Raw genomic sequence first — 26561 nt, 5'->3', positions numbered from 1 at the left:
CCCCCCCCCCCCTCTGCTTTTCCAAGGGCTTGGGACCTTCAAGCTTGACTCGGTGCTCACTGCTACTGAAGCTGGCGCCCTTGTCAAGCTTGGCAGCATTAGGAGGCTTTACTGGATGGCCTGGATTGAAGTTACGCAACACATATGAAAAAATTAAATAGGTCTCAACTTGGGAAGAAAATGTTTGCCTTTTATTTTCATGTTGTAATTTTTCTTAATAAACAAACATGATATAGACTTGTAAAGCCTCATTGCCAAATATCAAAATAGTGGCCATCTCTCTAAGTCAATTTGACTGACATTATTTATTTAAAAAATAATATCGAAAAAGCAACTGTGATCTTCAGAACTTTCTTCTTAATTAACAATTAAAACAAAAACACATTTCATAAGCATACATAAAATAAGAACATGTAAAAGTTTTGCCTTTTTACGTTTAAGTCCCAAACAGGATACTGTTATTACTAGTTTAGAGTTTTAACTCAGTATCAACTTTTTGAAAACTCTTCACACAAACTTTTAAGTTACATTAACTTATTATAATTATTATTATCAGTTTTTCTGAATTAAGTGATTATGCCAAAATCTCAAATAAACCAAACCAAATGTATAGACAACAAACAGGCAATAAATAATGCAAACTAACAAACAACAAGGCCAAAATGGCTCTTGATCTCTCACCCAAATTATGTTTCAAATTTGAAATGAGACAAGAAAAGCATGTTGCTAATTAAGTGCATATTAAGTATTTGGCCCCGAGGGTGTGACCAGCTTTGCCTTGAAGAACACAATTTGATCATAACTTGAAGAGGACTGCTTTCAGATGGTACATGCAAAACATAACACTTATGAAGTTATTGTGTTTCCAAAATAACTAAAGTGTTAACAAGGTTTTACTATAGCCTTATAAGGAAAAATGCCCCGCCCCCTGGTGGCCATGTTTTTAAAGCAACCAAGACCATTTTCGAACTCATCCAAGATATCATTGGGACAAATCTTCTGACCAAGTTTCACGATGATCCGAAAATAAATGTAACCTCTAGAGTGTTAACAAGGTTTTACTATACATGTAGCCAAATAAGGAAAAATGCCCCGCCCCCGTGGTGGCCATGTTTTTCAACCAACTTGCATTATTTTTGAACTCGTCCAAGATATTATTGGGATAAATCCTTTGACTGAGTTTCATGAAGATCGGACTATAAATGTGGCCTCTAGAGTGTTAACAAGATTTTACTATAGCCATATATAGCCCATATAAGGAAAAATGCCCCGCTCATTGGCAGCCATGTTTTTCAAGCAAACGTAACCATTTTTGAACTCATACAAGATATCAATAACAAAATTCTTCTGACCAAGTTTCATGAAGATTGGACAATAAATGTGGCCTCTAGAGTGTTAACAAGATTTTACTATAGCCATATAAGGAAAAATGCCCCGCCCCTTGGCAGCCATGATTTTCAAGCAAAGGTTACCATTTTTAAACTCATCCAAGATATCATTGAGACAAATCTTCTGAGCAAGTTTCATGAAGATCGGAAAATAAATGAGGCCTCTAGAGTGTTAACAAGGTTTTACCATAGCCATATAAGGAAAAATGCCCCGCCCCCCGGAGGCCACGTTTTTCAACCAACCGGCATTATTTTCCAACTCGTCCAAGATATCATTGGGATGAATCTTCTGACTAAGTTTCATAAAGATTAGACAATAAATGTGGCCTCTAGAGTGTTAACAAGATTTTACAATAGCCATATATATAGAAAAATGCCCCGCCCCTTGGCAGCCATGTTTTTCAAGCAAACGTAACCATTTTCAAACTCATCCAAGATATAATTGAGACCAATCTGCTGACCAAATTTCATGAAGATTGGACAATAAATGTGGCCTCTAGAGTGTTAACAAGGCAAATGTTGACGCCGGGCGACAGACAACGCACGAAGGACAAAAGGTGATCACAAAAGCTTAAAAATGGGACCCGTGGGGAATGACACGTTTTGAATTCAGCTGCATAATTTGACCTTACTTTGTTGAGGACCACTACTTACTTTCGAATACCAACTAAAAAAGCTCTGGGCCTTGTGTATTTAGAAAATATTTCAAAAGTTATTTTACTACCAAAATCAATACATGAATCATAAGTGTGACCCCTAGTGCATTCAGTTTTCACCCCTGACGCATGATTTCAATATACTTCACCACCTGATGAAAAATACTGAAAAGCAAAGATCTACTTGGAAGAATGTTAAAGTGCACATAGTCTATATTAACAAGAAACATGGCAATACCACAAAACCAGGTTTTCAACATTTAAACATTTGAATTTAATATTTAAATAATTGATCCATCCAAAAGCATGGTCTGCATGTAAGCTACACATCTGCCAAATACCTTCATCCCAACTAAAGTGATTGAGCAAAAACTTTTTTTATTTTAAGTAACAGGATATGGCTTGTTTTTACCCCAAAGAAATGCTACAAAATACTTGATTAATGATCAAAGTACAATATTACAAACATAATATTTGTTTCTTTAAAAATCTATAGTTGCTCTGGTAACCAAAATAATTTTATGCAGTTGATTGGATCTCATTGAACATTTCCCATCCGAGCAACATCCCTATGAAGTTATATCAAATTTGGTAGTTTATGAGAAAAAGACGAGAAACAAAAGAAGGCAACATTAATGCTACCACATACAGAAATCACGGTATCCCAATAGCTAACCATGAACATGCTGTGCATGGTTGAACAAAGAAGGATCATACAAAAAAACAGTAAACTACTCTACAACACAATTTTAATAGGATAACTACACTACAAAATCTAGGCTACATCTTTTTTTGGTATTTTGTGTTTTTGTTTTTTTATACTTTTTTTGGCGAAGCATAGCTTCATATATTTTTTTTGTATTTTTTTTGTGAAGCATATGCTTCATTTTTCTATTTTTGTAAATGATAAAAAACATACTTTTTTTTTCGTACTCAAATTTGTTTTCGTACCCAAATTATTTTTTTTTCGTACCCACTGCCTACATATTTTTTCGTACCAATTTTTTTTTATAGAAATAATCGATTTTCAATTTGATGTGAACTCTCCACTCATTCCATCCCGCGAAACCCTTAAGGTGTCGCAACTCTAGTAAATGATAAAAAACATACTTATCCTTTACCCACACTTGTTTACTGGAACAAATGTCTGAACCTTGGGTGGTTCTTATTAATGTGAATCTTGGCTGAGGGAGCAGCCTCATTCTCATACTCCTCCAGTGGCCGTTTCCTAGCAACTGAATACCACACAGAGGACTGTGGGTAAGGGCTGGGGCCCCATCTGTTCATCTGGACAGGGGTGGTCCAGGCACCCACAGCTGACTGCAGTGCTGGCTGGGTTGGCACGACAACTGGCCTAGCAACCACACCAGACTGAAGGCAGGGCTTGGGAGCACACCAAGTGACTTGCTGATTAGCAACCACACTAGACTGCAAAAATGGATTAGATGCAGACCCAGGTTTTGTCAAAGGACTCTGACCTGAAAAATGCAATTTTCATATTTATAAACAGAACTATTTAACTTAGTTTATGAAAAAGGAAAAATATATGTCAGAGGACACTGACCTGAAACATGCATTGATCATATTTATAAACAGAACTATTTTACTTAGTTAATATAAATGAAAGATATATTTCAGACAAATATTAATTATATAATGCAACTTAAAAAGAAACAAGAGCACATTACATTATCTTCCAAAAATGCAGGAAAACAAATAATCGGGAGGGGGGGGGGGGGGAGGGGGGGGGGGGGGGACGGGATTCTTGGGTACGATTGTTGGACTGTATTTCAAAAATAAAATAATAAAAATAAATATATTTGTGTTTTTTTAACCCGTTTCAAAAAAAAATTGGGGGGGCATGGGGTGGGGGTGGTATAATAAGTGCGAGGGTGTGGTGGTCATTTGTGAGATCATCTTAAAAGAAAAAAAAATTAGGGGGGGGGGGTGGGTGGGGGGGGGGATTCTTGGGTGCGACTGTTGGACGGTATTTCAAAAATGAAATAATAAAAATAAATATTTGTGTTTTAAACCGTTTAAAAAAAAACTGGGGGGGTGGGGTGGGGGGGGTATAGTGTGAGGGTGTGGTGGTCATTTGTGAGATAATCTTAAAAAAAATAAAAAATAACAATATATTAGGGGGGGTATTCGGGGGGGAGGGCACGGGGGATGGTTTGGGTGGAGTCTATTGTGGTATGTCAGGTAAGAGTAGTTTTGTCAAAGTATCAATCAAATCTAATCATAAATAAAGAAGTTATGGCAATTTTAGCAAAATTTTATAATTAAACCTTGAGAGTCAAGGTCATTCAAAGGTCAAGGTAAAATTCAACTTGCCAGGTACAGTAACCTCATGATAGCATGAAAGTATTTGAAGTTTGAAAGCAATAGCCTTGATACTTTAGAAGTAAAGTGGATCGAAACACAAAATTTAACCATATTTTCAAAGTTACAAAGTCAAAAAATGGCCATAATTCCGTAAAAATGACAACCAAAGTTATGCAACTTGTCCTTTTACTGTCCCCTTATGATAGTTTGCGAGTGTTCCAAGTATGAAAGCAATATCTATGATACTTTAGGGGTAAAGTGGACCAAAACACAAAACTAAACCAAATTTTCAATTTTCTAAGTATAAAGGGCCCATAATTCCGTCCAAATGCCAGTCAGAGTTACATAACTTTGCCTGCACAGTCCCCTTATGATAGTTAATAAGTGTTGCAAGTATGAAAGCAATAGCTTTGATACTGTAGGAATAAAGTGGACCTAAACACAAAACTTAACCAAATTTTCAATTTTCTTAGTATAAAAAGGGCACATAATTCTGTCAAAATGCCAGTCAGAGTTACATAACTTTGCCTGCACAGTCCCCTTATGATAGTAAGTAAGTGTTGCAAGTATGAAAGCAATAGCTTTGATACTTAAGGAATAAAATGGACCTTAACACAAAACTTATCCAAAATTTTCAATTTTCTAAGTATAAAAAGGGCACATAATTCTGTCAAAATGCATGCCAGAGTTATCTAACTTTGCCTGCCCAGTCCCCTCATGATAGTAAGTAAGTGTACCAAGTTTGAATGCAATAGCATTGATACTTTCTGAGAAAAGTGGACCTAAACGCAAAACTTAACCGGACGCCGACGCCAATGCCAACGCAGATGCCAAGGTGATGACAATAGCTCATATTTTTTTTGTATCTACCCTGTAATGGAATGATGAACTATATATTCATACCAGTGCTGGATAGAGCCTTGATGTTCAGGCCATTAGCCTCTCTCTCCCACTGGTCCATCTGCCTCTGCATTGCAGCACTCACACTGAAAGGTGAGGCAATCATTGGATACACATCATATATACAAGGGAGATAATAATGTACAACATTGAAAAGGGAGGGGATAATGGGATTTACATCACATTTACAAGGAACTAATCATGTACTATATAGGACCCTAAACACTAGTAGGGGGCAATACATGGATTTTTAGTGATGCAAGAGGTTAACCAGTTAATCTACAGAAACCACCAGTTAACCGGTTTCATTTTCAGGAAAAGGTTAACCTGATGAAAATTATTATGCTTTTTCCATTAAATAATTTGTAGGATTTTACGTTTTGCCTGCAACATACTACCACCTTGCCCAGGCGACTAGTTAGAAAAACATGCTGCACCATCAATGGTTATAAATAACTTGTCAACAAACAAAGTAATACAGCAATAAATCATTGGCTTTGTGGTTACAACCAGGAGGTTCGTTTTGATAATTAGCGACATAATTATGTGACATAATTAATTGACACATTTATCTAACTCGTGATAAAAATTACTCGAGACATTGGTCGGCTTATTTAAATGCTTTGTTAACCAATATCCAACACTGATTGTTCGCAAAAATAAAGTGTTTATAAGAAACAATTTTATCAAATTTTGGATTTTTAGTTGAAAACTTGTGGAGTTAAATGTCGTTTTTGTTTTGACACAAATTAATATAGTAGTAATTTACGTGACAAACAATTCCACCACCACCATCTGAGGAAAGTTTTATTTAAGAAAGCAGTTTTTTAACTCATTTAATTAATAACATCAACTAAAAAGTACATTTTAAAAATAAAATGATTAAATTTAGTATGTGTTTAATTGCTTAAAAGTTGCGCAGTATGTTATGTTAACAAACATGCGTGTTAATTGTGAACCCGATGGTGTTCGGTTGACATGGTGGTGTGATAATAAACGTTTCCCAACAGTTGTGCATGTTGCCCAGAAGATTTTTTCCGAGCCATCAACATCCGTGCCATCAGGGCGAGTGTGCTTGACAAACAGGTTGTCTTATTACCAATGCTTGCGACCGTATCAGCCACAAGCAAGTGGAAATAGTCCTTTTTTATCAAATGAACATTGTTGTTTTGTGCATGTTCTGCATATGTATGCTTGCTGATTTGTTTGAATTGTGAGGCTGCAGGGTTGCACTAGTTAAGCAATTATTTAAAAACTCGTTTATATTAAGGTAATTTTAGTTTTTTTTTTTAAATAAAACAGAATGAACCAAGCAACACAACACTATTGTGAACAATACGAGGCAAACATAATATATAAGCAGCCCAACCAAACATTAATTACCCCTTTGCATGCTGGGAAATTTGTCGTCTGCTAAAATGTTGTCTGCTGAATTTGTAAAATAAGCATTTTCTTCATTTTTTTCAAAGAATACTATCAGAATAGCAAACAGTTTGGATCCAGATGAGACGCCACGTTCTGTGGCGTCTCATCTGGATCCAAACTGTTTGCAAAGGCCTTTAAAATTCGGTTCCCGCACTGAAAGGGTTAATGACACTTGAAAATGAACATTGTGTAGTTTTTATGTGTAGTTTTTATAACTTTTAACTTATATGGTTTTACGCAGGAACAAGGGACAAAATTGTCACAAAACCAGGTTTTCATTGTGAAAAAAAAATCTGATAAAGGGAGAAAACTCAAACTGAACTTTTGAAATGAACAAAAAAAATTAACCCCCTTTGTAAGTTTTTTTTTTTTTTTTAAATCTATTTTTAGTCGTGGCGACCTTGACATTGGAGATATTGACGTGATTCTTTCATGCGACACACCGTCCCATGATGGTGAACAAATGTGCCAAATGATTTTAAAATCTCACAATGAATGACATAGTTATGGCCAGGACAAGCTAATTTATGGCCATTTTTTACCTTTGAACTCAAAGTGTGACCTTGACCTTGGAGATATCGACGTAATTATTTCGCGTGACACACCGTCCAATGATGGTAAACAAATGTGCCAAATGATTTTAAAATCTGACAATGAACGACATAGTTATGGCCCGGACAAGCTTGTTCCACCCGCCCGCCAGCCAGCCAGCCAGCCAGCCAGCCAGCCAGCCAGCCAGCCGCCCGCATTCGCCAATCTAATAACCAGTTTTTTCCTTCGGAAAACCTGGTTAAAAATAAATACAAAATAAAGCATTCATTTACAAAATTATTAAAATAAATGTTATAATATATTTTTATTAAGAAACTGATATGTTATCAAAGCAAGCGATCTTAAATTACTTTCCTTTCTGTAGAGAGTACATGTACGAGCAGTATGACATGTTTAAAGTATACTAAAATATTATTTTACTTAAGGTTTTTGTAACCTCTTGCATCCTATGTTTTATCATATATGTAAGGGAGATGATCATGAAGTATTAAACAGCAGGCACACTTAAGGGGAAATAATATTGTTTGATTTATTTGACAATAAAAGGGAGATAAAATCATGAATAATACAGCAGAAGGCACACTGAAAGTGGAGGGAATCATCCACTTTACCAGGGGCTAAATTCTGTAAAATATATTAGCATTCACACTGAATGGGTAGGTTATTATTTCATTTAAAACCATAAACCCTTAATTATATTGCAGATTCATTTAAAAATGAATGCTTGAATTAATAAGTGATCACAATCAAACAAAAATCATGGCTTATTGGCGTAAATGATGGTTCTGATAATGGTAGCCTGCATCAAATAATTAACCTATAAGACCACTTACTAGCATCCCCAAAGCTCTGGCAGTTCAGCTGGGGCATGGTTCTCAAACTGTGGAGGTTTAACTTGACCACTGAAACTTGCTTTGGGAATGACCACTGGAGTGGACAGTCTGTCAGCTGTAACCAAGGGAATAGGCTGAGGCTTCTTGATGAGGCTCAGGGTGACCTGTTCAATACCTGCAAAGTATCACAAATTATTAGAGGTTTAATCTGCAACATTGTAAATTTCTGGGAAAAAGTTAAACTGAAAACTACCAATGAATAGTGCACAATCTAAATGAAAACATTATAAGTTTTAGTCCCTGAATAATCAGTCTAACATGAAGGTTCACCAAATTAGAACTACTCTAGTGAGATCGCCTGGCCTGAAAGGCATTTAGGGAGCTTTTATTAACTTAACAAATAAGAACTCAAGTTCATGCCTGTAAAAGTCTTCTGTGGATGACAAAATCTATGACATATGCATTCACTGTTAGTGTTATAAAGTCCAAAGGCAAGTTAGTTCCAATAATTTAAGCGAATTGTTGAATGCTCATGTGAAACTTAAAAAATAAACACTGCCAGGATGACTTTTGAATTTGTACCCAGAGGGCTTAACACTCGTGACAGTGACACTATTCGAGTCCTATTACATCATGAATAACTTATATTCACAGCTACCTTTGTCACTGTTTCCCCTGAGTTTTGGGGTCACAGAAACAAAGTCCACAGGTTTCTCCGAGGCCCAGGACTCAAGCTGCCTTTCCATATCATCACTCAGACTAAGAAGGGAACAAAGGGAGACAGAGGATACAGAGAGTGAATACAAGAATGTTAAATAAATAGAAATGTTAGTTGCAGATAATGAAATGTTCAGAGAGAAGACATGGTACATCTGACAATGGCAGTGTGAACATAGCTATCAAAACAATCCGACATCATAATAGAGTTTGAAGCCACAAGAATGTATTCTGCAAGTGCCAAATGTTTATTTAAAACATAGCAAATAGTGTATTGAATGAATATGTACTTTGAATGACTGATAGAGTTCTCAATATAAAAACAGAAACTTACTAAGTTCCCCACAGCTCTGGTGTCTCTTTGGGTTCATTGCCCCCTGCCTCCACAGCTGTTTCAGCCACACTGCAGTCACTTTCATCATCTAGGGATGATTCACTGCCAGGGCTATACAGGACAGTGCTACTGCTAGAGGAGCTCCAACTCAGAGATGTGTCACTACCAGTCTCAGAGCTGCTTGCTAAAGAAGATCCACTGCCAGAACTGTTGGCCAAGGAGGTATCACTTTCACTGCTGTACTCATCCAGCACAATGAAATCTCTCCTGAATCTCTTGGGAGGAGGAGATTGTTCCTTAGACCTTGAGGCTTGGGATCTCTCTCTATATCTATGAGACTCACTAGACCTCTCAGATCTGTCTGCCCGCTGAAGGCATGCCGGTTCAGCAGACCTGTATCTCTCCATAGGAATTGATTTATCTGCAGGCCTACCACTGTTAGTGGCAGAATAACTAGGCCCTGCTCTTGGCTCAGACCTTACCAGCTGAAGATCAGCCTTAAATTGGTCAGAGCGTGACCTCAGACTGGGGTTGACCCACTTATAGGGGTTAGGTCTGTAGCTAGAGGGAGCATTCCAGTTTGGGACAGGTCTCCAGACAGGCTGGCTTGGCCTGTACTGGTAACTGAAACAATTTAATACCAATTAAAATAGGTCAACAAAAGCAAACAACTTATGCATTTTTATAAAGACTTATAATAAACATATACAAATGTTAAACATTCGAAGGCAAACGTTTCTATATCAAATTAAATGCATTTTTAAACTTGCAAAAATATTGTATAACCCCTTACAATGATTTTTTTTGCCCAAAATTACAGCCTATTACAGGCTGTTTCCCAATAGCAACAAGAGCTGAGTTTGTCAGAAACACAATGCCCCCTACTGCGCTGCTTTGAAGCCACATATTTGACCTTTGATCTTGAAGGATGACTTTGACCTTTCACCACTCAAAATGTGCAGCTCCATGAGATACACATGCATGCCAAATATCAAGTTGATATCTTTAATATTGCAAAAGTTCTGATCAAGGTTGAAGTTTTGTGAAATACAGACACATACAATGACAGAAAGACAGGCCAAAAACCATAGACCGGCACCCCCGATCATTTGATCCAGGGGCAGTTATATAAAAAGTAGAAAAAGGCTGTTTCCCAATTGAAAAAAGACTAGCATTTTTTCAAAATGTTCTGACCAAAGTTCCCCCCAAAATAGCCCAAACTCTTTAAATAAACTCAATAATTGATGTTTTGAGTTTATTATACAGCAATTTTATAATTCCCTAGCACTTTATAATATAAATTTTAGAAAGCATGCATTTATAAAATAATGGTATGCTGTAATTTATAATCATATTAATAATGTTTAATATTTCCCAATTGCATGGACTGCATTACTTCATTCAGTTATTGGTCTGTTGCTTATAAACACGTTATTTTTGCCAGAAATCTGTGTTGAGTATTGGTTAATAAAATATCAAAATAAGCTGTCCATTGTCTCTACTGATTATTATTGTGAGTTAGATAAATGTGTCAATTTATTAGCTGATAGCCCCCAGTCCCCGGAGTTTGCTAGTTAAATGTTTGCAAGTAAAACAACACAGCAGCGCCAATTATCAAAACTTACCCCCTGTTTGAAACCACAAAAGTACTGATTAATTGCTTTATTTGTTGACATTTATTACCATGCTGGTGCGGCATGTTGTTCTAACTAATTGCCAGCGAATGTTGGCAGTATGTCATCCACAAAACATAAAATCGCATGAATTATTTCATGAAAAAAGCATAATAAAAAGATCAGGTTAACCTTTTCCCGAAAATGTAACTGCATGGTTTACTGGTGGTTAGGGAAGGTTAACAGGTAAACCTTTTGAATCCCTATTATAAACAAATATGTTTAATCTGCAAGAAAACATCTCTCTCTCTCTCTGCCACTATCAATTTATTCTCTGTGATAAAATGTAAAAAAAAAGATGGGAAACATCATTTCAAGCCAAAATATACTTAAAATCAATCAATGAAATTTTTCATTTTAATTCTTCACATTTTTTTGGTTGGTAGTATGTCTGCTTGCTGGATCTTGGGTCAGACATTATTAATATTGTTAAAATTCTTGGGTTTGCGCACTCCATATTTATTTTGGGGGCAATTGCACTTTACCTGTACGCAACACTTAACACCAAACAGCGTAACCCTAACCCTTAACACCTAACACATAACAACTAACGCAACACCTAATAATCCTTTCTATCCAATATATTTTCTTAGTATCAGGGGCTACTGCCCCCAATTAAACCCCCGCTTTGTCGATAGTGGTAAACAACTGCGTACCAGTAAAGAGCAATCTAGCCTTATTTTGAATATTTTGCAGTCAGACTCGACAGTGTTTGAAGTTTAGGTGTTAAATTGTTTCTTTAAATGCTTGAAAGTAACTGTGATATTGATTTACCTATGTACCTTAAGTACTTTTTTATACACAGATATAAACTTCATTGAATATTGATTTTGATGCTATGTCAGATATTTCTTTATCCATGTTGGATTCAATATATAGTGCAATCTTTAAGCAAGTTAATACCCTATGATAAATACGAATGACAGATAGTGTTGTTGTTTTTGCGGCTGTTTGGTTATCTAAGTGCTTACTAAGCGCACTTCTCACTTCTGCAACCCATGTTCAATCCCCTTTCCGATGAATGTAAGTTTGGTAGGTGGTCACCATACCGCACAGTTGGGTTTCCTCCAGGTACTCAGACCTCCGGGCCCCACAGCATAAGACCACACCAAAATGAACATATTTCAGTAACAACTAAATAGCTGTAAATTGTAATGGTGTTAATAGTTTAAAATTATTAACATGGCACATGTCTACAGGCCTGTGAGGAGGACAATGACAGACACAGGAGAATTGGTTATGAAAATCTCAGGGCAATTGAACTTTACCGGTACGCACCACCCAACACCTACCGCATAACACCTAATACCTAACACCTAACAACAAACTTAACACCTAATAATCTGTTTTATCCTATATAGTTCCTTAGTATCGGGGGCTACCCCCCAAAACCCCGCTTTTGCGATAGTAGTAAACAACTGCGTACCGGTAAAGTGCAATCTAGTCAAAATCTCCACTGTTGCTGCCACATGTACATGGGGAGGTATTAAAGTCGATTGAAAATACCATTCTCTGTAAGTTTATGAGTCTTTTGAGGTTTTAATGTGTTTATATTTGTTTTTTTTTGCATGTATATATGTAAAAAAAACTTTCTACTGCATTGTTGTTGTAGAGTTTGTTGTTGTCTTTTCTTATGAACACAATTTCGGGCCGTTATTGGCTTTGCATCATTTTTGGAACATTACCCCACCCACTTATTACAACAAAAAGAACTTATTTCTTTTAAAATTCGACAAAAATAATTCCTAACAAGCTAATAATACTAAAAAGCGTTTACTCACGAAGCTTTAGACACATTTCCGTAACTTAACACGTGTCCGTAACCCATTTTTTTTTATATATCTTCTCAGCCGTTAAGTGTACGCTTTCACAATATTTGCAGCTCGTTGCTACTGAAGCTGTTGTTATGTCATGTGATCATTATTATGATGTTAACGAATCATATTGAGTGTAACTTTAGGCGACCAATCAGAATTCTCCTTACGAAAACATTTAGGCAACGCAACAATGCGGCTCGTAATGAGCAACAACTAGTTTCCGGCGCGCGAATAGGTTTAATATTCACAAAAGAAAAAAGAGGCGTAAAACACGGTAGTTATGTGTACAAAGAACGACTGTGTGTGTTAAAGTAAACTAATGTGTTTCTTACTGACAATGTGTGTCATTTTCAGGTTTTTGTTGCAAAAAGGACGCATATTTTCACCCGGCGAGCCCCTGTATATATTTTTTTCTTTTAATGAACATGCATTTGGCGCTACGGAATTCGTGCTTGAAAGACCAATTAACATATTTCAATGAAATTGATTACACATATAGAATAGCCACATGTTCGGGAGATGGCAATATGTAAGAGATGTAGTTGCTATTTGAAAATCAAGTCTCAAAATGTGCTAAAAAGTCGGGTAACAAAATATTGGTTAAACATAATTCTTTCGCAATTGATTATTCTTTTAACATATTAAATAGTCTCATGAAAATAAAGTATCGGTTTTTCTGTCATATTTTACTTATGCATAAATGCTGTGTATTATGAGACATAATTTTATTTAAATATCTAATTTCTCGAAGGTATCGAGAGTAAACAAAACAATTGTGGAAGGTTTTCCGTCAATAACTTTTTTATTCCGACTACTGTGTATTAAGAGACAAAATGATATTTGAATATCTAATTTCTCGAAGGTCACGTGAGTAAACAAAACAATAGTGGAAGGTTTTCCGTCAATAACTTTTTTTCCGACTTGTACCATCGTGAGACATAAAAAAAACAGAAAGAGACGAACATCGTAGACACAAATAAGCTTCTTTTTTAAGATAATATAAACAGAAAGTGGAAAATATTAACGCCAACAATTCAGCCAGTTACAAATAACCTAATTTAAATAAAGCAGCTCTGCGTAAGCATGTCCCCTGACACTACTGATCTAAAACTGTCTTATGGTAGTTTTCTTATTCATGTTATTAATAAAACAACTACTGTCGTAACTATGTTTCTAAGCAACTGCTATATGCGATGAACTTTTTGTATAGATTTCGAATTATTTTAACGTGGTTTCATTTGTAAATTTTAAAATCTATGACGACGTGTTTGCACCATAAATTTAATCCGTGTGTACGCATCAATCCATTTGAATTGGTCAGTTGAACCGTAAATCAACTGATATTAGAATCGTTAATCGATCAGCACATAATAATAATGACAATATTAATAATACGAATAATAATAATATGAAGAAGAATTATAATTATTAAACGAAAATAATAAAAGTATGATCGATAACGATATTTTAAAAGATGTTTTAAGTTTTTATTTAAGCAATTTATTTATCACCAGATTAAACAAAATTAGCATCTATTATAACTGTGCGTTATATGCGAGAAATCAACTGCCATTTACAAACAAAATATTTGGATATTTATAATGAAAATCATCGATTTACCATAATGGAAATCATCGTTTAACCATCACCCCACCCGCTTATATTAATAAATAATAAATCATTTTCTTCAATATCTGATAAAACATAAATAACAATGTCACCAATATTCGAAGTATAGTGTACTTACGAAATTATGTTAACATCCGTTTTGATAAACCTCTTTCCGTAACTAATTTTTTGTGATGAAAATAATGCTCTGCTAAAATTGCGTTTCATACAGATTTGCACCTTGTTGCTACTGAACACGTTGCTATGTCACATGACCGTCTTATCCGACATCTACCAATAAAATAAATTGTTACTTTTCCCCCGACCAATCAGCGTTCTCCTTTCTTATTATTATTGGAAAGAATGTGTAAGTTGCGGCAAACGTAATGTGAATAACCACGGCGCGAATATTTGAAGTCATCAATCCCAAGATATTGCTGTAATTATGTGATTGTTTAAAATACAAAGGCAATGGCTCTTTTATAAATGGTCCAGTTGTACATAATAATGTGCATGTAGTCAAATGAATGCTTTGTCAGCTGATTTTAAGCAAATATCAGCTTCATTGAAATCATCATCATTAGTAATCTACAGTAAGGGGTAAAAACTGGAACAGCCGTTTAAACCCAGATCAAATAAACTTACATAATTATGTTAGTATACAAATTTCAAAATTATTTTCTCATGGCAGTTTCTTTCTTCACTCACCACACACTGATTTATATTTTTCCCTAAATGTTGAAGATTTGTTCCACAAAAATACTGAGCAAGAAAACTGATACAACATTCGAATTAGGCTTTAATTTATGTTACTTATGTATTTGGTGGGTCGTTAAAAATAGTACTAAAATGGATTACTACTGAAACATAATAAACATTAAATTTTACCATAACCCCGTCCATATGTCAATATAATCATTATTTCCCAAATGTGTACAGACGGCTATATTAGTTGGTGGAGAAATGGTCAACAAATCTAAGAATCGCGGATTCGATCCCCAGCCCGTGCAATTTGCATATTAACTTACCCAGGAAGAGTAAGTAGATTACGTCGAAAAAAAATTGTTATGTCTAGCATGGTTACTCAGCGTAAGTTGCAAGTTTAAGATCCCCCACTAATAATATTCTATACTAATAGAATACACATTGTTAACCGTGATGCCCCTTTTCAAAAATTTGCGTGTAACATACTGTATATTCTTCTTCATACTTCATACCCAAATGCATCAGTGGAAATTGAAGTTATATTATGTTATTTTTCAGTTATGTGTAATATTGAATAACCGTTTTGATGAAACTTAGCATCTGATTATCTTTTTGATGAGGTTTCTTGACACCTTGAAGTTGATATTTCTTGAAGGCGATGCCGCATACAATATGGCAGTATTACAATCTGCTTTTGAAAGACTAACAATCAACAAAATACAAACACATGTTCTGAAATACAATTTGAGGAGGTAGACATTGGGTTGATTTCACAAGTATACATTAACCCATTTATGCCAAGTGGACTCTCTATCCCATCCTTCTAAATTGGATTAATTTATTTCTAAAATTTGGGCTGTCTAGTATATTTATTTCTATATTGAGAATATTTCTTACAAAAATTCCTTTAGGAAAACAGCGCAGATCCAGATGAGACGCCGCATTATGCGGCGTCTCATCTGGGTCTACGCTGTTTACAATGTCCTTTTTTCAGGACGCTAGGCATAAATGGGTTAAAATGCCTTTCACCATGGCTCACCTTATAAAATACTCAAAATTCATTTATATTTCGTGTTTCATGACTTTTTCGTGAACATATAAATTTGTAAAAACTTCATACATTTACTCTTTTATTAAATATTTCGGCCAAAGGCCTTCTTCAGTAAACGATTATTACGACAACTTTACATAGCGTTTTCTTCTGTCGATCATAACGGAAGTAAATAATGTAACTTGTCGCACGAGAAACGTGATATACGGTATAGGGTGCAACAAGTGCGAGTGTGTTGTTTATGTTGGGGAGACGGAGAGGCAAATCCGAGAGCGCATGAGTGAACACTTGCGAGACGTCCGCCTGCATAAAGAAAAGCCCATCACTACCCACTTCGATTCGAGCCACTGTGATGACAATATGTACTTCTCGGTCCTGGAGACGCTAAATATCACTGGACGCCAAGAGCGTGTAATTAGAGAAGCGTTGTGGATAAAGAGACTAAAAACTATGAAACCGTTCGGATGTAATGTAAAAGACAGTGTGTTCCAGTCGACAACATTAATAGACAGCATATAATGCGTATAATAAATAATATTATTTATGTTTATTTTATAAACATTATATATATTATGTATATTGTGAACATGTATATGTGTATGTGTATATATGTATGTATGTGTGTATATGTGTATGTGTGTATATGTATATATGTGTTATGTATATATGTTATATATGTATATATATCTATGTATGTGTGTATGTATGTATATGTATATATGTATATATATGTGTATATGCGTATATGTGGGTATATGTGTATAATATCTATATAATAATATATACACAGCATATAATTCATAATATGTAGCGACTTCTGAGTATTGGCGCGTAACGTCACGTTCACGTCGGGTAACGTTACGTCATTTATTTATATTTTTGTATTTACTTCCGTTATGATCGACAGAAGAAAACGCTATGTATTGATGGTTTATAGGTATGTGCATTCTTAAATGTAGTATGATAAATCCAACAAAAACACATATTTTTCTTTCCTTTTTTATCAACGTTTCGGCTTACGCCTTCATCAGGATAATACAAATAATAACAGAAAGCGGATGTTACGTTTTTTTTTTCATTCTTAAATGTGTATTTTATGTTATTTAATGTTATCTTACTATACGTAGTTAGGTTACATAAAACAGTGTGTATAATTAAGTTTTTTCGGCTCGGGTACTACTTAAATGTATCCCGAGTACTCTTAAGTATGCATAAATGTACCCCGGGTAAGAAAAATATACTGCAACGAACCCAGGAATTTTCACGCTAAATTGGTCGTTGTCGGCATTTTTTTTCAAATTAATTATGTTCAAATTTATATTAATATTCTGTCTAAACGCCTCTATTATTATCGAAATTCCTGCTCAAAAAAGCATGTTGAGGATTTTTTTTCAAAGATAATTTTCCGTTGGGCGTTTTACAACATCGGATTTTGGGCGGAAATGAAACTCGGGTACAGTATAAATTTACAGTGTACGCGTTAGTATATTTTCCGTACCCGGGGTACATTTAAGTACTACCCGATCAGGCAAATGACCAATCGAAGCATTATTAACAATTCACCATATTTTCTTTAACGTAACTAGGTATAACAACATAACATAGAATACACAAGTAAGAATACAAATACCAACAAACAATCAAGGCGGCAATGAAATTTATCGAACAGTATTATTTAGTATCGTATTTCTTTTACTAATAGCTTGTTAGATATATTTACACACATTATATATAACTGATTTGTCGCATGAAATAATAAATTTTGGAATTTATAACCAGATCGCTTAATATAGAATATACGACTTTAATATTTTTTCTTTGGTAGTGGTCGTGGTCGTGGCGGCGGCAGCAGCAGCAGTAGCAGCAGTAGTAGTAGTAATAATAGAAGTAGTAGTAGCAGCAGCAGTAGCAGTAGCAGCAGTAGTAGTAGTAGAAGAAGTAGTAGTAGTAGTTGTAGTCGATGAGGGCGATATACCAAAGGAAAACCATGAGTATTACAAAATATTGCCCGTTTGTGTCACCTAAGTGTTAAAACGTATAAAGCGCAATTAGCAATTATATAGTGTAGATGGCACTACATTTCAATTTCATATAATGATCTTTTCTAACTGATCATTTAACGTTGTATGTTACATCTAAGATGTAAATACGGACTACATTTGGAACAGCGTGATGTCCTGTGACAAGAGGTGGCTATGTTCGGCTGTCCATTATGGCAGTAAATCATGGCAGTGGCAGTGGATCGACCAAGCATGGCCGGAGGTCTCAAGTTCATGCCTTTGATTTCAGTTGCAATAGGTAACCTTTTTAGTTTGAATGTATTGCTTTCTTTATCGATATATGCGTGGGTGGTTGTTTGCTTGCTTGCTTTAAGCTGTACACCGACTAGGAAAATTCATTCGTGTTACAAACCATTTCTAATTAATGTTTTTGTCTGTTTATGGTGGGGCTATTTCACATACTCCAAGTACATTATTGTCCATTATTTTACTTTCAAAATGTGACTTTGTTTACATATACAGAAAATATATAATTTAGCTTGCCATTCAACAACCTTAGCATTTATAAAATACAAAAATGATCGGTCGGGTCAGCTGAAACACGCCTTTTAAGGGTGTTAATATTATTGTGTTGATTGATGGTTTAATTGTTTAAATTCTGGTGTTTTTGTTACTTATATAATTATTGCTTAATGTGCATATGTACAAATGTAATAAACTTTACACAAATGAAATACATTATGCACTATTCGTATCGCTTCGTGTATAGGATGCGACGCAGCGAGCAATGCTGAGTTGTCAGACTTTATGACGTCATAATGGCACAGTGACGTCAATAATGCGTCCAGCGTTCGCGTTAATCTTCAAGGTCACGCTTCAAGCGGTTCAGTGACGGACCATGCCTCTGGACCGTTAGTGAAATTCATTTGATCGTTACACAAAATACATTTAAAATTAATCATCAACAATTTGCAAGAGCTATATGACTATAATTGATAGACAATTCGTATTTTGCACAAATTGTATTGGAAAAAGAGATGATTAATAATGTAAATATTTGTAGACGTTTCCATGACAACTGTGAAGACTGAAAGACTCATAAATACGGTATATATGCATGTTCCTCACAAATACTTCACCAATTAAGCTGTATATAATTAATACATGTTAAATGGACCGTCAACCGCGATTGACGAAAAAATAAAAGTTCTAAAATACTGTATTTTTTTCAATCATTTTTCGTTTATATTGATTAAAATATCACGACTGGTATAATACATTACTTGAAAAACGTTCATATTTTCAGTATATTTTCGCGATGTGAAATCGAAAGTACATCGCGAAAATAGGTGACATAACGATATAAACACTATAAATAACGCAAGTTGATTGATCATTTCATATATAAAATATATACATTTCACTAGCATGTACAATTTGCATTCCTGGGTTTACCACGTGACGATGATGATCAATCTACTTGCGTTATTTATAGTTAACTGGTAGTTACCTGGTACCTGTACCCAATAAAATTTATTACCGAATATACTGAAAATATGAAAGCTTAACAACTTTTTTCAAGTAATGTCATCATTATATCAGTCGTGATATTTTAATCAATATAAACTAATAATTGTAAAAAATACGGTAATTTAGAACTTTTCTTTTTTCGTCAATTGCTGTTGACGGTCCCTTTAAGTGTTCTTATCTTACAAAGACGAACGTTTAAAACATCAAGACATTATTAGAAAACACTGCATTGGCGCCACCCCCTAATCTGAGCGCCACCTCCTTGGCATTGGCTCCATCTTTTTGAAAAATGCAAACTTATCTATTAGATCGGTTAGAAGCTGATGTTTTTATTCACGCATTAACTTGTTAAGGTTCCAAGCAAAAAGTATTATGTAATAAGCGTTTTAATTAGCTGGGAATTTGCTCGTCACACAGGCAAAATACATCGATTTGCTTTTACGAATTCTACCATGCCACAACTTATAAAGGTCCTCACGTTTCCAAATGGATTGTGATTGTTTGCGTCTGTACATCTTTGGATGAATTTATAATTGCTGAATCGCACTACATTGGCTGATTTTAAAAAATAATGCGAAATATGTTGAAAAACCTAATCACCCTGTAAAATTATCCGTTAAATTCAAAACATCTGGGCCTGAGCGCCACCTCGGAAGTAGCATTGGCTCATTTATTAATGCATCTCAAAAAAGAGGTGGCGCGCGTGATTAACGGCCGTGCTTTACACAGCTGTATAGGGGTCATGCGGCGATCACTTAATTATGATATTGTTTTTTATACGCCTAACGCCCCGTTGTTTTCTGTCTAAAAGATCGTTGTGACAGTGACAATTATGAAAGCATTTTATAGTCTGTACAAGATAAGTATTGATGCAAAGCATCAAAGGGCGTCGGGAATTTCAGTGTAAAAGGCACTCAATGAAGTTACATTGAACGATTTTTTTTCTACTGTAAAGATTAATATATTGGCCGATTATTTTGAACAAAATAGAAAAAGATACTGGTATAACCATTATCTATGATTTTGTGTTATAACCCTCAAATAACCATTATCTATGATGTTGTGTTATAACCCCCAAATAACCATTATCTATGATTTTGTGTTGTAACCCCCAACTATTTCATAGTTCATTTTATTTACATTGGTTTCCTTTTTATTACTGGCATCCGTGTGCAGTTTTCATTAATGGAACAGAACTGTGTAGGTTTTAAAAAATCTGCTTCATCTTGTAAGCTTAATTTCATATTTTTCTCAACTACAAGAGGAGATGATTCTGAACTTATTCTTACGATGCTCATTTACGATAGGGGTTAAGTACTCATTGATATGAAAACACTGTAAAAGTTTGGGAAAAAAATGAATGAAAACTGTAAATTGCATAAAGAAGCTGCATTTCACAATACTTTCAAATTCAGTAAAAGATCATAATAGATTTATTTCTCCGATATTCATCATGTTCAATAGGGTTCGAGTAATACTGATATAAAAACACTTAACAAGTTTGGAAAGATTCAGACGAAAGTTGTGAAATCTTTTAAACAAGTGAAAATTCCTCATTTGCTCAAATTTAATAGAAAAAATTCTGGACTTATTGTCCCGATGTTTCTCATTTTAAATGAGGTAAAAATGCTCATTGATATGAAGACACTGTAAGTTTGGAAAGAATCTGATGAAAATGTTGACATAATCACCTAACCAAGCAGTTTTTCACTTTTATTTTTAAATTCAAAGAGACATAATTCTGGACTTATGGTCCGATATTGCTCATATAGGGTTTGGGTTGGATCCTCATTGACAAAAAAAAAACCTGTGCAAGTTTGGGAAGAATCGGATGAAAATTTTGGACTTTGAACAAGGATTTCAAAATTTCTCAAATTCTAAGGAAGATAACTATGGACGTAATGGTCGGATAATGCTAAAGGGTCCATACCACCTGGATAGTAATACGTGTCGCGCTTCGCGCTCTATATGTGGTCCTTAAAAAACAAACTCCGAGGAGTGCTTGACTCTAGGGAAACGGGTTGCTGGGACACATCTCCTCCTTAATAAGCGGCTGCTTCCTTTATCGCAACTCATTGTTACAATCAATAATACGTGCCGCGCTTCGCGCTCTATATGTGGTAGGGATAGTACTTAGGGCCTGTGATAGACAACCATAAAATTACATGGATTATAGATATGTTTGCATTTTTTGTTAATATAAAAACACGTGTATTTTTTTAATAAGATATTTAAGTGATGTAAGAAATTTTAATTAACGTTGTCACCACGCGGCATCCATTAATTTTAATAAAAATGTCCAATTGTAGTAAAATGGATTTTAAAATGTCTACATCAAAACAAAAAGTTAACATAGAACACAAATAAAATAATTTGAATCTTCTGGGGCTCGAATCTTGGGGCTCTCACATGTAAAGCGAGCGTGTAACCACTACACTACGGAACCGCTTGAAAAATCGCCTTCTAACTAAGATATTTATAAGTGACTGTAGTGTAACGGTTATCAATAAAGCAATAAACCGTGTAATTGCTGTCGTTGGGAAACTACGAGGATTGCTTATATAGCAAATTTCCTGTTGTTCACGTTTTTTTGCCGACAACCATAATCTTTAGTCTTTAAGTATTTCTGAAGATTGAATCCCAGTAGCGATAGAAGGCTGTCAGTATGGTTTGTTTACGTGTTCATGTCGATTTAAGAATGCATGTAAATTGCCATCAGGTGGTTATTTGTTGACTACTCAGTCGTTCGTTCTGACTTCAAAATAAACAGTTCATTACACTCACAGTAGAACTTTTGCTCTTATGATATCTCAGCTGAGCTCGAAAATGGTCCCGGTCCGTTGAAAAATATTGCCACCAGGGACGGGGCAGTTTTCATTATAGTAAAACCTTATTAACGCTCTAGAAGTCTTATTTATAGTCTAAACTTCATTAAACTTGTTCAAAACGGTTGTGTTTATGATATCACGGGTAAAGTTCGAAATTCAAGTGGTTCCGGTCCGATGAAGATCATGGTCGCCAGGGGGCGGGTCAGTTTTCCTTATACAGCTAAAGTGAAAGCTTGTTAAAACCCCTAGAGGTAACATGAATGGTCCAATCTTCATAAAACTTGGTCAGAACACTTGTTCTCATGATATCTTGGACGATTTCGATAGGAGTTACGGTTACTAACTTGAAAAACATGGCCAACAATCTACACAGAGTTTGCAGATAATTACGTTTTTAAACTGTGAGTGTCTATTGATATATGTTAGGGTGCTATTGAAATGTTTCCAAACGTTACGGTGTGAACAACTGGTTTACAGGACGTAATTAAGATTTTAGTGGTGTTTAAAGCTTATGTATTTGATTATATGTTGGTATATGAAATTATATTACATAACTCTAAATTGCAAGCAAAGAAAGAAATAACATGAAGCACAACGTGTCAATGGTCGCGTGCGTGTTAAAATTTTTTTTTTTTAATATGAAACGTAATATAATATTTCTTTTTTCAAATGGAGGAACATAAGTCCAAAAAGCTCCAAAAACATTTTCGTTGACGTTTTTTACTACAAAAAGTTATTCCCCAAATTAGTAAGAATATTCAATGACATAAATCACCATAATCTCTTTGTAAAATATCCTTCTTGTATGTTATTGTTTATATTGCAAATTTGAGACGAAAACGATTAAAATCTTCAACTGGAATACCATAACAAAACATACAAGATTAGAGTTGCTATCAAAAATTAACTTCGGTCGGGTAAGAGGAAAACAAACTACTTGTTGGAACTTAACCTAACAGAAGCGTGGATCCGACCGACCAAAAAAAGGGAGAAACGCCTTCTTCGAAATGGGATAAAAGAGTTGTATTTGATAGCAGTTCTAGCTCTTGGAAAATACAGTGATTGAGTATTCCTTAAATTATAGCGGTCGTTGGTATTCGTGAATGGAAAGAAAGGTTGGGGTTAGTTTGTTAGTCATTTAGTAAAAAAGAGTGAGTATATGTTTAGCTCTACGATAACTAAAAGTTTCCCATCCGACTTCTTTCGAAAGCTTTTGAATAGAGATTTATTTCGTGTAAATATTCGTGCAGACACATGTTGGGCGTTTTCTAATCTTTCTTGGTCATAAAAGGGATCTTTTCACGCTTTGGAAAATTGACAAAATTGAAAAAAGTTGTTTCAGATTCGCAAATTTTCGTTTTAGTTATGATATTTGTGAGGAAACAGTAATACTGAACATTTACCATGGTCTAATATAGCCATTATATGCATCTTTTGACGATTTTAAAACCTAAAAATTATAAAGCGTTGCAACGCGAAACGATTGAATAATTTGGAGAGTTCTGTTTTTGTCGTTAAATTTTGTGAAACTACGAAGATTGCTTATATAAGGTATAAAATACTTCAAGTGTATGTACTCGGCGGTATAGCTCAGTAGGCTAAAGCGTTTTTACTTCAGGACTCCAGGGGTCACTGGTTCGAAACCTGGTCCGGGCAATGTTCTTTTCCTTTTTTAAATTTTATTCTTGATTTTTTACTGGAGCTTTTACGATCCAATGTTTACATTTATCGATATAAAGCATTTAATGAATAAGTTAAAAAAAATGCCAAAATCTGTGAAAAGGCCCCTTTAAATGTGCAGCTGTCGTAAACGACATCGCTGTATTCGAGCAAGTAATAATACATGATACGTAGATTGTTTCCAACGAGGAACGGTATACATTAAATTTTAACTTTTTCATTACGTTTATTCTTGTGTAGGCCTTATTAACTAAGTACTCAATATGTGTGCCCGATTTAAGATATTTCGTAAAGTGGAGCAGTAGCCATGTTTTGAAGATTTATAAGTGTTTTCAAATGTCCCAGTTTAAATTTAAAACAAAAAGGGTAGATCTTGATATATCGATCATAGGTAGACGATACCAAACATCATTTTCCAATTTCGCTATTTGAATAACCTTTGGCTATGAACGCATTAAGCTTTTAATATCATCGATCATGAAACTTTCGAATACAACTGTAGCCAGTATTCATTTGATACTACCATGTAGCCAATCAAATACGAGTAATATTTTCTGGTGGTAGTCAGCAAATCAGATCACATTTGATATTTGTTTCTGGCGAATGCCTAACCCATTTGCAACGCTACTTCACGCCTTCCCCAACACGTTAAAGAGAATTGTGATTAAGAGTATTATCGGGAAACATACTTTTGAACTCGTTTGCAAACGCATTAGGTTTACTTTTGAATGCACATCGATCACCACCCTAAGAACAACAATAATACACGGTAATAAAACAGGACATAGTTATGCTTTCATCATCAGACAATGCCAAGCTCATCAAAGACATTTAGTGCTGTACACTGTAAAATCATCCTATTCGCATATAAAATATATCGTTTGTGTCATCAACATTTATTGTATGCGATGATGGACATTGGCCAGCTTTGACATCCTGCTTGAAGTGATTTTATGCCCACATGCCCCAGATTGATCAGATGAGAAAGTACTTGACACATGAAGGTACACAATCTCTAACGAATTCATATTTTACATCAATCATCATGTTATTTACTGCAAAGCCATATAAGGTTTCAAACCATCATCCATACACTGGAAAAATGTGACAAACATAGGGATCACATTTATTACCAGGAAATCTCACTCATTTATCAAAGCGTTCTCTGATTATTCCAGCGAAAAATCATCTTCCACTAGGACCGTGTTTTATGTAATGCATGTCCGTAAAGTGCCGCCCCAGATTAGCATGTGCGGTCCGTACAGGCTAATCAGGGTCGCCACGTTCCGCTTTTATGATATTTTTTTAATTTTTGTTTGTCTCTTCTTAGCCCAAAATCAAGTTTTTGCGGAAAGTCTCGTCCCTGATTAGCCTGTGCGGACTGCACAGGCTAGTCTGGGACGACACTTTACGCACACGCATTTAACTCCCTTTTCACCGAGTGCGGCTCACTTCAATCATTTAGCGGTACACCAGATATGTTTTCATTCAACATAGTGTACGAACGCCAATTTCAAAAGAATATCGCTCGTCGTTTTATGAACGTAATTGCTTTGCCCGATATTACTGCGACATATACACAACCGTATAGGGGTCATGCGGCGATCACTTAGTTATGATATTGTTTTTATACGCCTAATGCCCCTTTATTTCATGTCTAAATGATTAGACTTCATGAAGATCGTCGTGATAGTGACAATGATGACAACATTTTATAGTCTGTGTAGTGCTTTTTTTATGGTGGCCGCCCTTTGGAGCGTATCAGTCAGCAATCACGAACAAATGAGCACAATTGATCCTACAAAAAGTACAAGATGTACCTGTTTATGCCGCGGTGTTATTAACTAGGAAACCGAGAAGCGACACACGCTTGCAAACACAGACATTTAATTAGTTGCTTTGAAATTGTTTTTAATCGATATATTGATTATAGGTTCATACTTGCTCTAGTACCATGATTTTGTTCATATAAAAGAATAAATAGAGTAAGATGCCAATGAATGGTAATGGACCCTCAAAACTAAATAGTTGTAAAAAATGACTTTTAAGCAGTTTACAAACCGTTTGGCAGAACCATATTTGTATATAAAAGAAATTATGTTGAAATCGGTAATGCGCCTATGTTTAAGTAACCTATATTATGAAAAATAAATACAAACAAGAGATGTGTTTGTCAGAAACACAATGCCCCCTATTGCGCCGCTTTGAAGCCATACATTTGACCTTTGACCTTGAACAATGACATTGACCTTGACCTTTCACCACTCAAAACATGCAGCTCCATGAGATACACATGCATGTCAAATATCAAGTTGCTATCTTCAATATTAAACAAGTTATGACCAAATTTTAACGAAGGTTAAAGTTTTAGGAAAGAAAAATACAATGATATTTGACCTTGGACCTTGAAGGATGACTTTGACCTTGACTTTCACCACTCAAAATGTTCAACTCCGTGAGATACAAATGCATGCCAAATATGAAGTTGCTATCTTCAATAATGCAAAAGTTATCAAACTTTAACCAAGGTTGAAGTTTT

General features: G+C 35.1%; 2 protein-coding genes across 5 annotated transcripts in view; one reads left to right on the top strand and one right to left on the bottom strand.

Moving 5' to 3' along the window:
- Positions 1-208: 208 nt before the first annotated feature.
- On the bottom strand, positions 209-14509 carry LOC127856141 (uncharacterized). 2 transcript variants are annotated; one of them, XM_052392169.1, is made up of 6 exons: positions 14368-14509; positions 9131-9754; positions 8738-8838; positions 8080-8254; positions 5273-5355; positions 209-3522 (listed from the first exon to the last, which is right to left on the bottom strand). In XM_052392169.1, the coding sequence occupies exons 1-6, from the start codon at positions 14454-14456 to the stop codon at positions 3176-3178; spliced, it is 1419 nt and encodes a 472-aa protein (XP_052248129.1). In that variant the 5' UTR covers positions 14457-14509; the 3' UTR covers positions 209-3175. The 2 variants fall into 2 exon arrangements, with proteins under 2 accessions (XP_052248129.1, XP_052248131.1); XM_052392171.1 differs by lacking the exon at positions 14368-14509 and adding an exon at positions 12585-12985.
- A 2363-nt stretch (positions 14510-16872) lies between these two features.
- LOC127856151 (uncharacterized) overlaps positions 16873-26561 on the top strand; it is a 37207-nt gene continuing 27518 nt past the window's right edge. The window contains exons 1-3 of one of the 3 annotated variants that reach the window (XR_008037865.1): positions 16877-16921; positions 18125-18282; positions 18754-19075. Coding sequence is in view for 2 of the 3 variants with exons in the window: in XM_052392188.1 (XP_052248148.1) it covers positions 18210-18282 (73 nt within the window). In the remaining variant the exon portion in view is untranslated. Of the gene's footprint in view, positions 16922-18124; positions 18283-18753; positions 19076-26561 lie in introns of those variants that run through there. The other 2 variants (XM_052392188.1, XM_052392187.1) reach the window with 2 other exon arrangements.

Source organism: Dreissena polymorpha, chromosome 13 (assembly GCF_020536995.1).
Source record: "Dreissena polymorpha isolate Duluth1 chromosome 13, UMN_Dpol_1.0, whole genome shotgun sequence".
NCBI lineage: Eukaryota > Metazoa > Mollusca > Bivalvia > Myida > Dreissenidae > Dreissena > Dreissena polymorpha.
The sequence above is the reverse complement of the archived record's forward strand: the minus strand, read 5'-3'. Positions and strand labels throughout refer to the sequence as shown.

Coding starts and splice junctions, on each gene's coding strand:
- LOC127856141 (XM_052392169.1), bottom strand. CDS start 14,456: ATGAAACGCAATTTTAGCAGAGCATTATTTTCATCACAAAAAATTAGT. Junction 8,839..9,130: donor CCAGAGCTGTGGGGAACTTA/GTAAGTTTCTGT, acceptor TTCCCTTCTTAG/TCTGAGTGATGATATGGAAA. Junction 8,255..8,737: donor CAGGGGAAACAGTGACAAAG/GTAGCTGTGAAT, acceptor GATACTTTGCAG/GTATTGAACAGGTCACCCTG.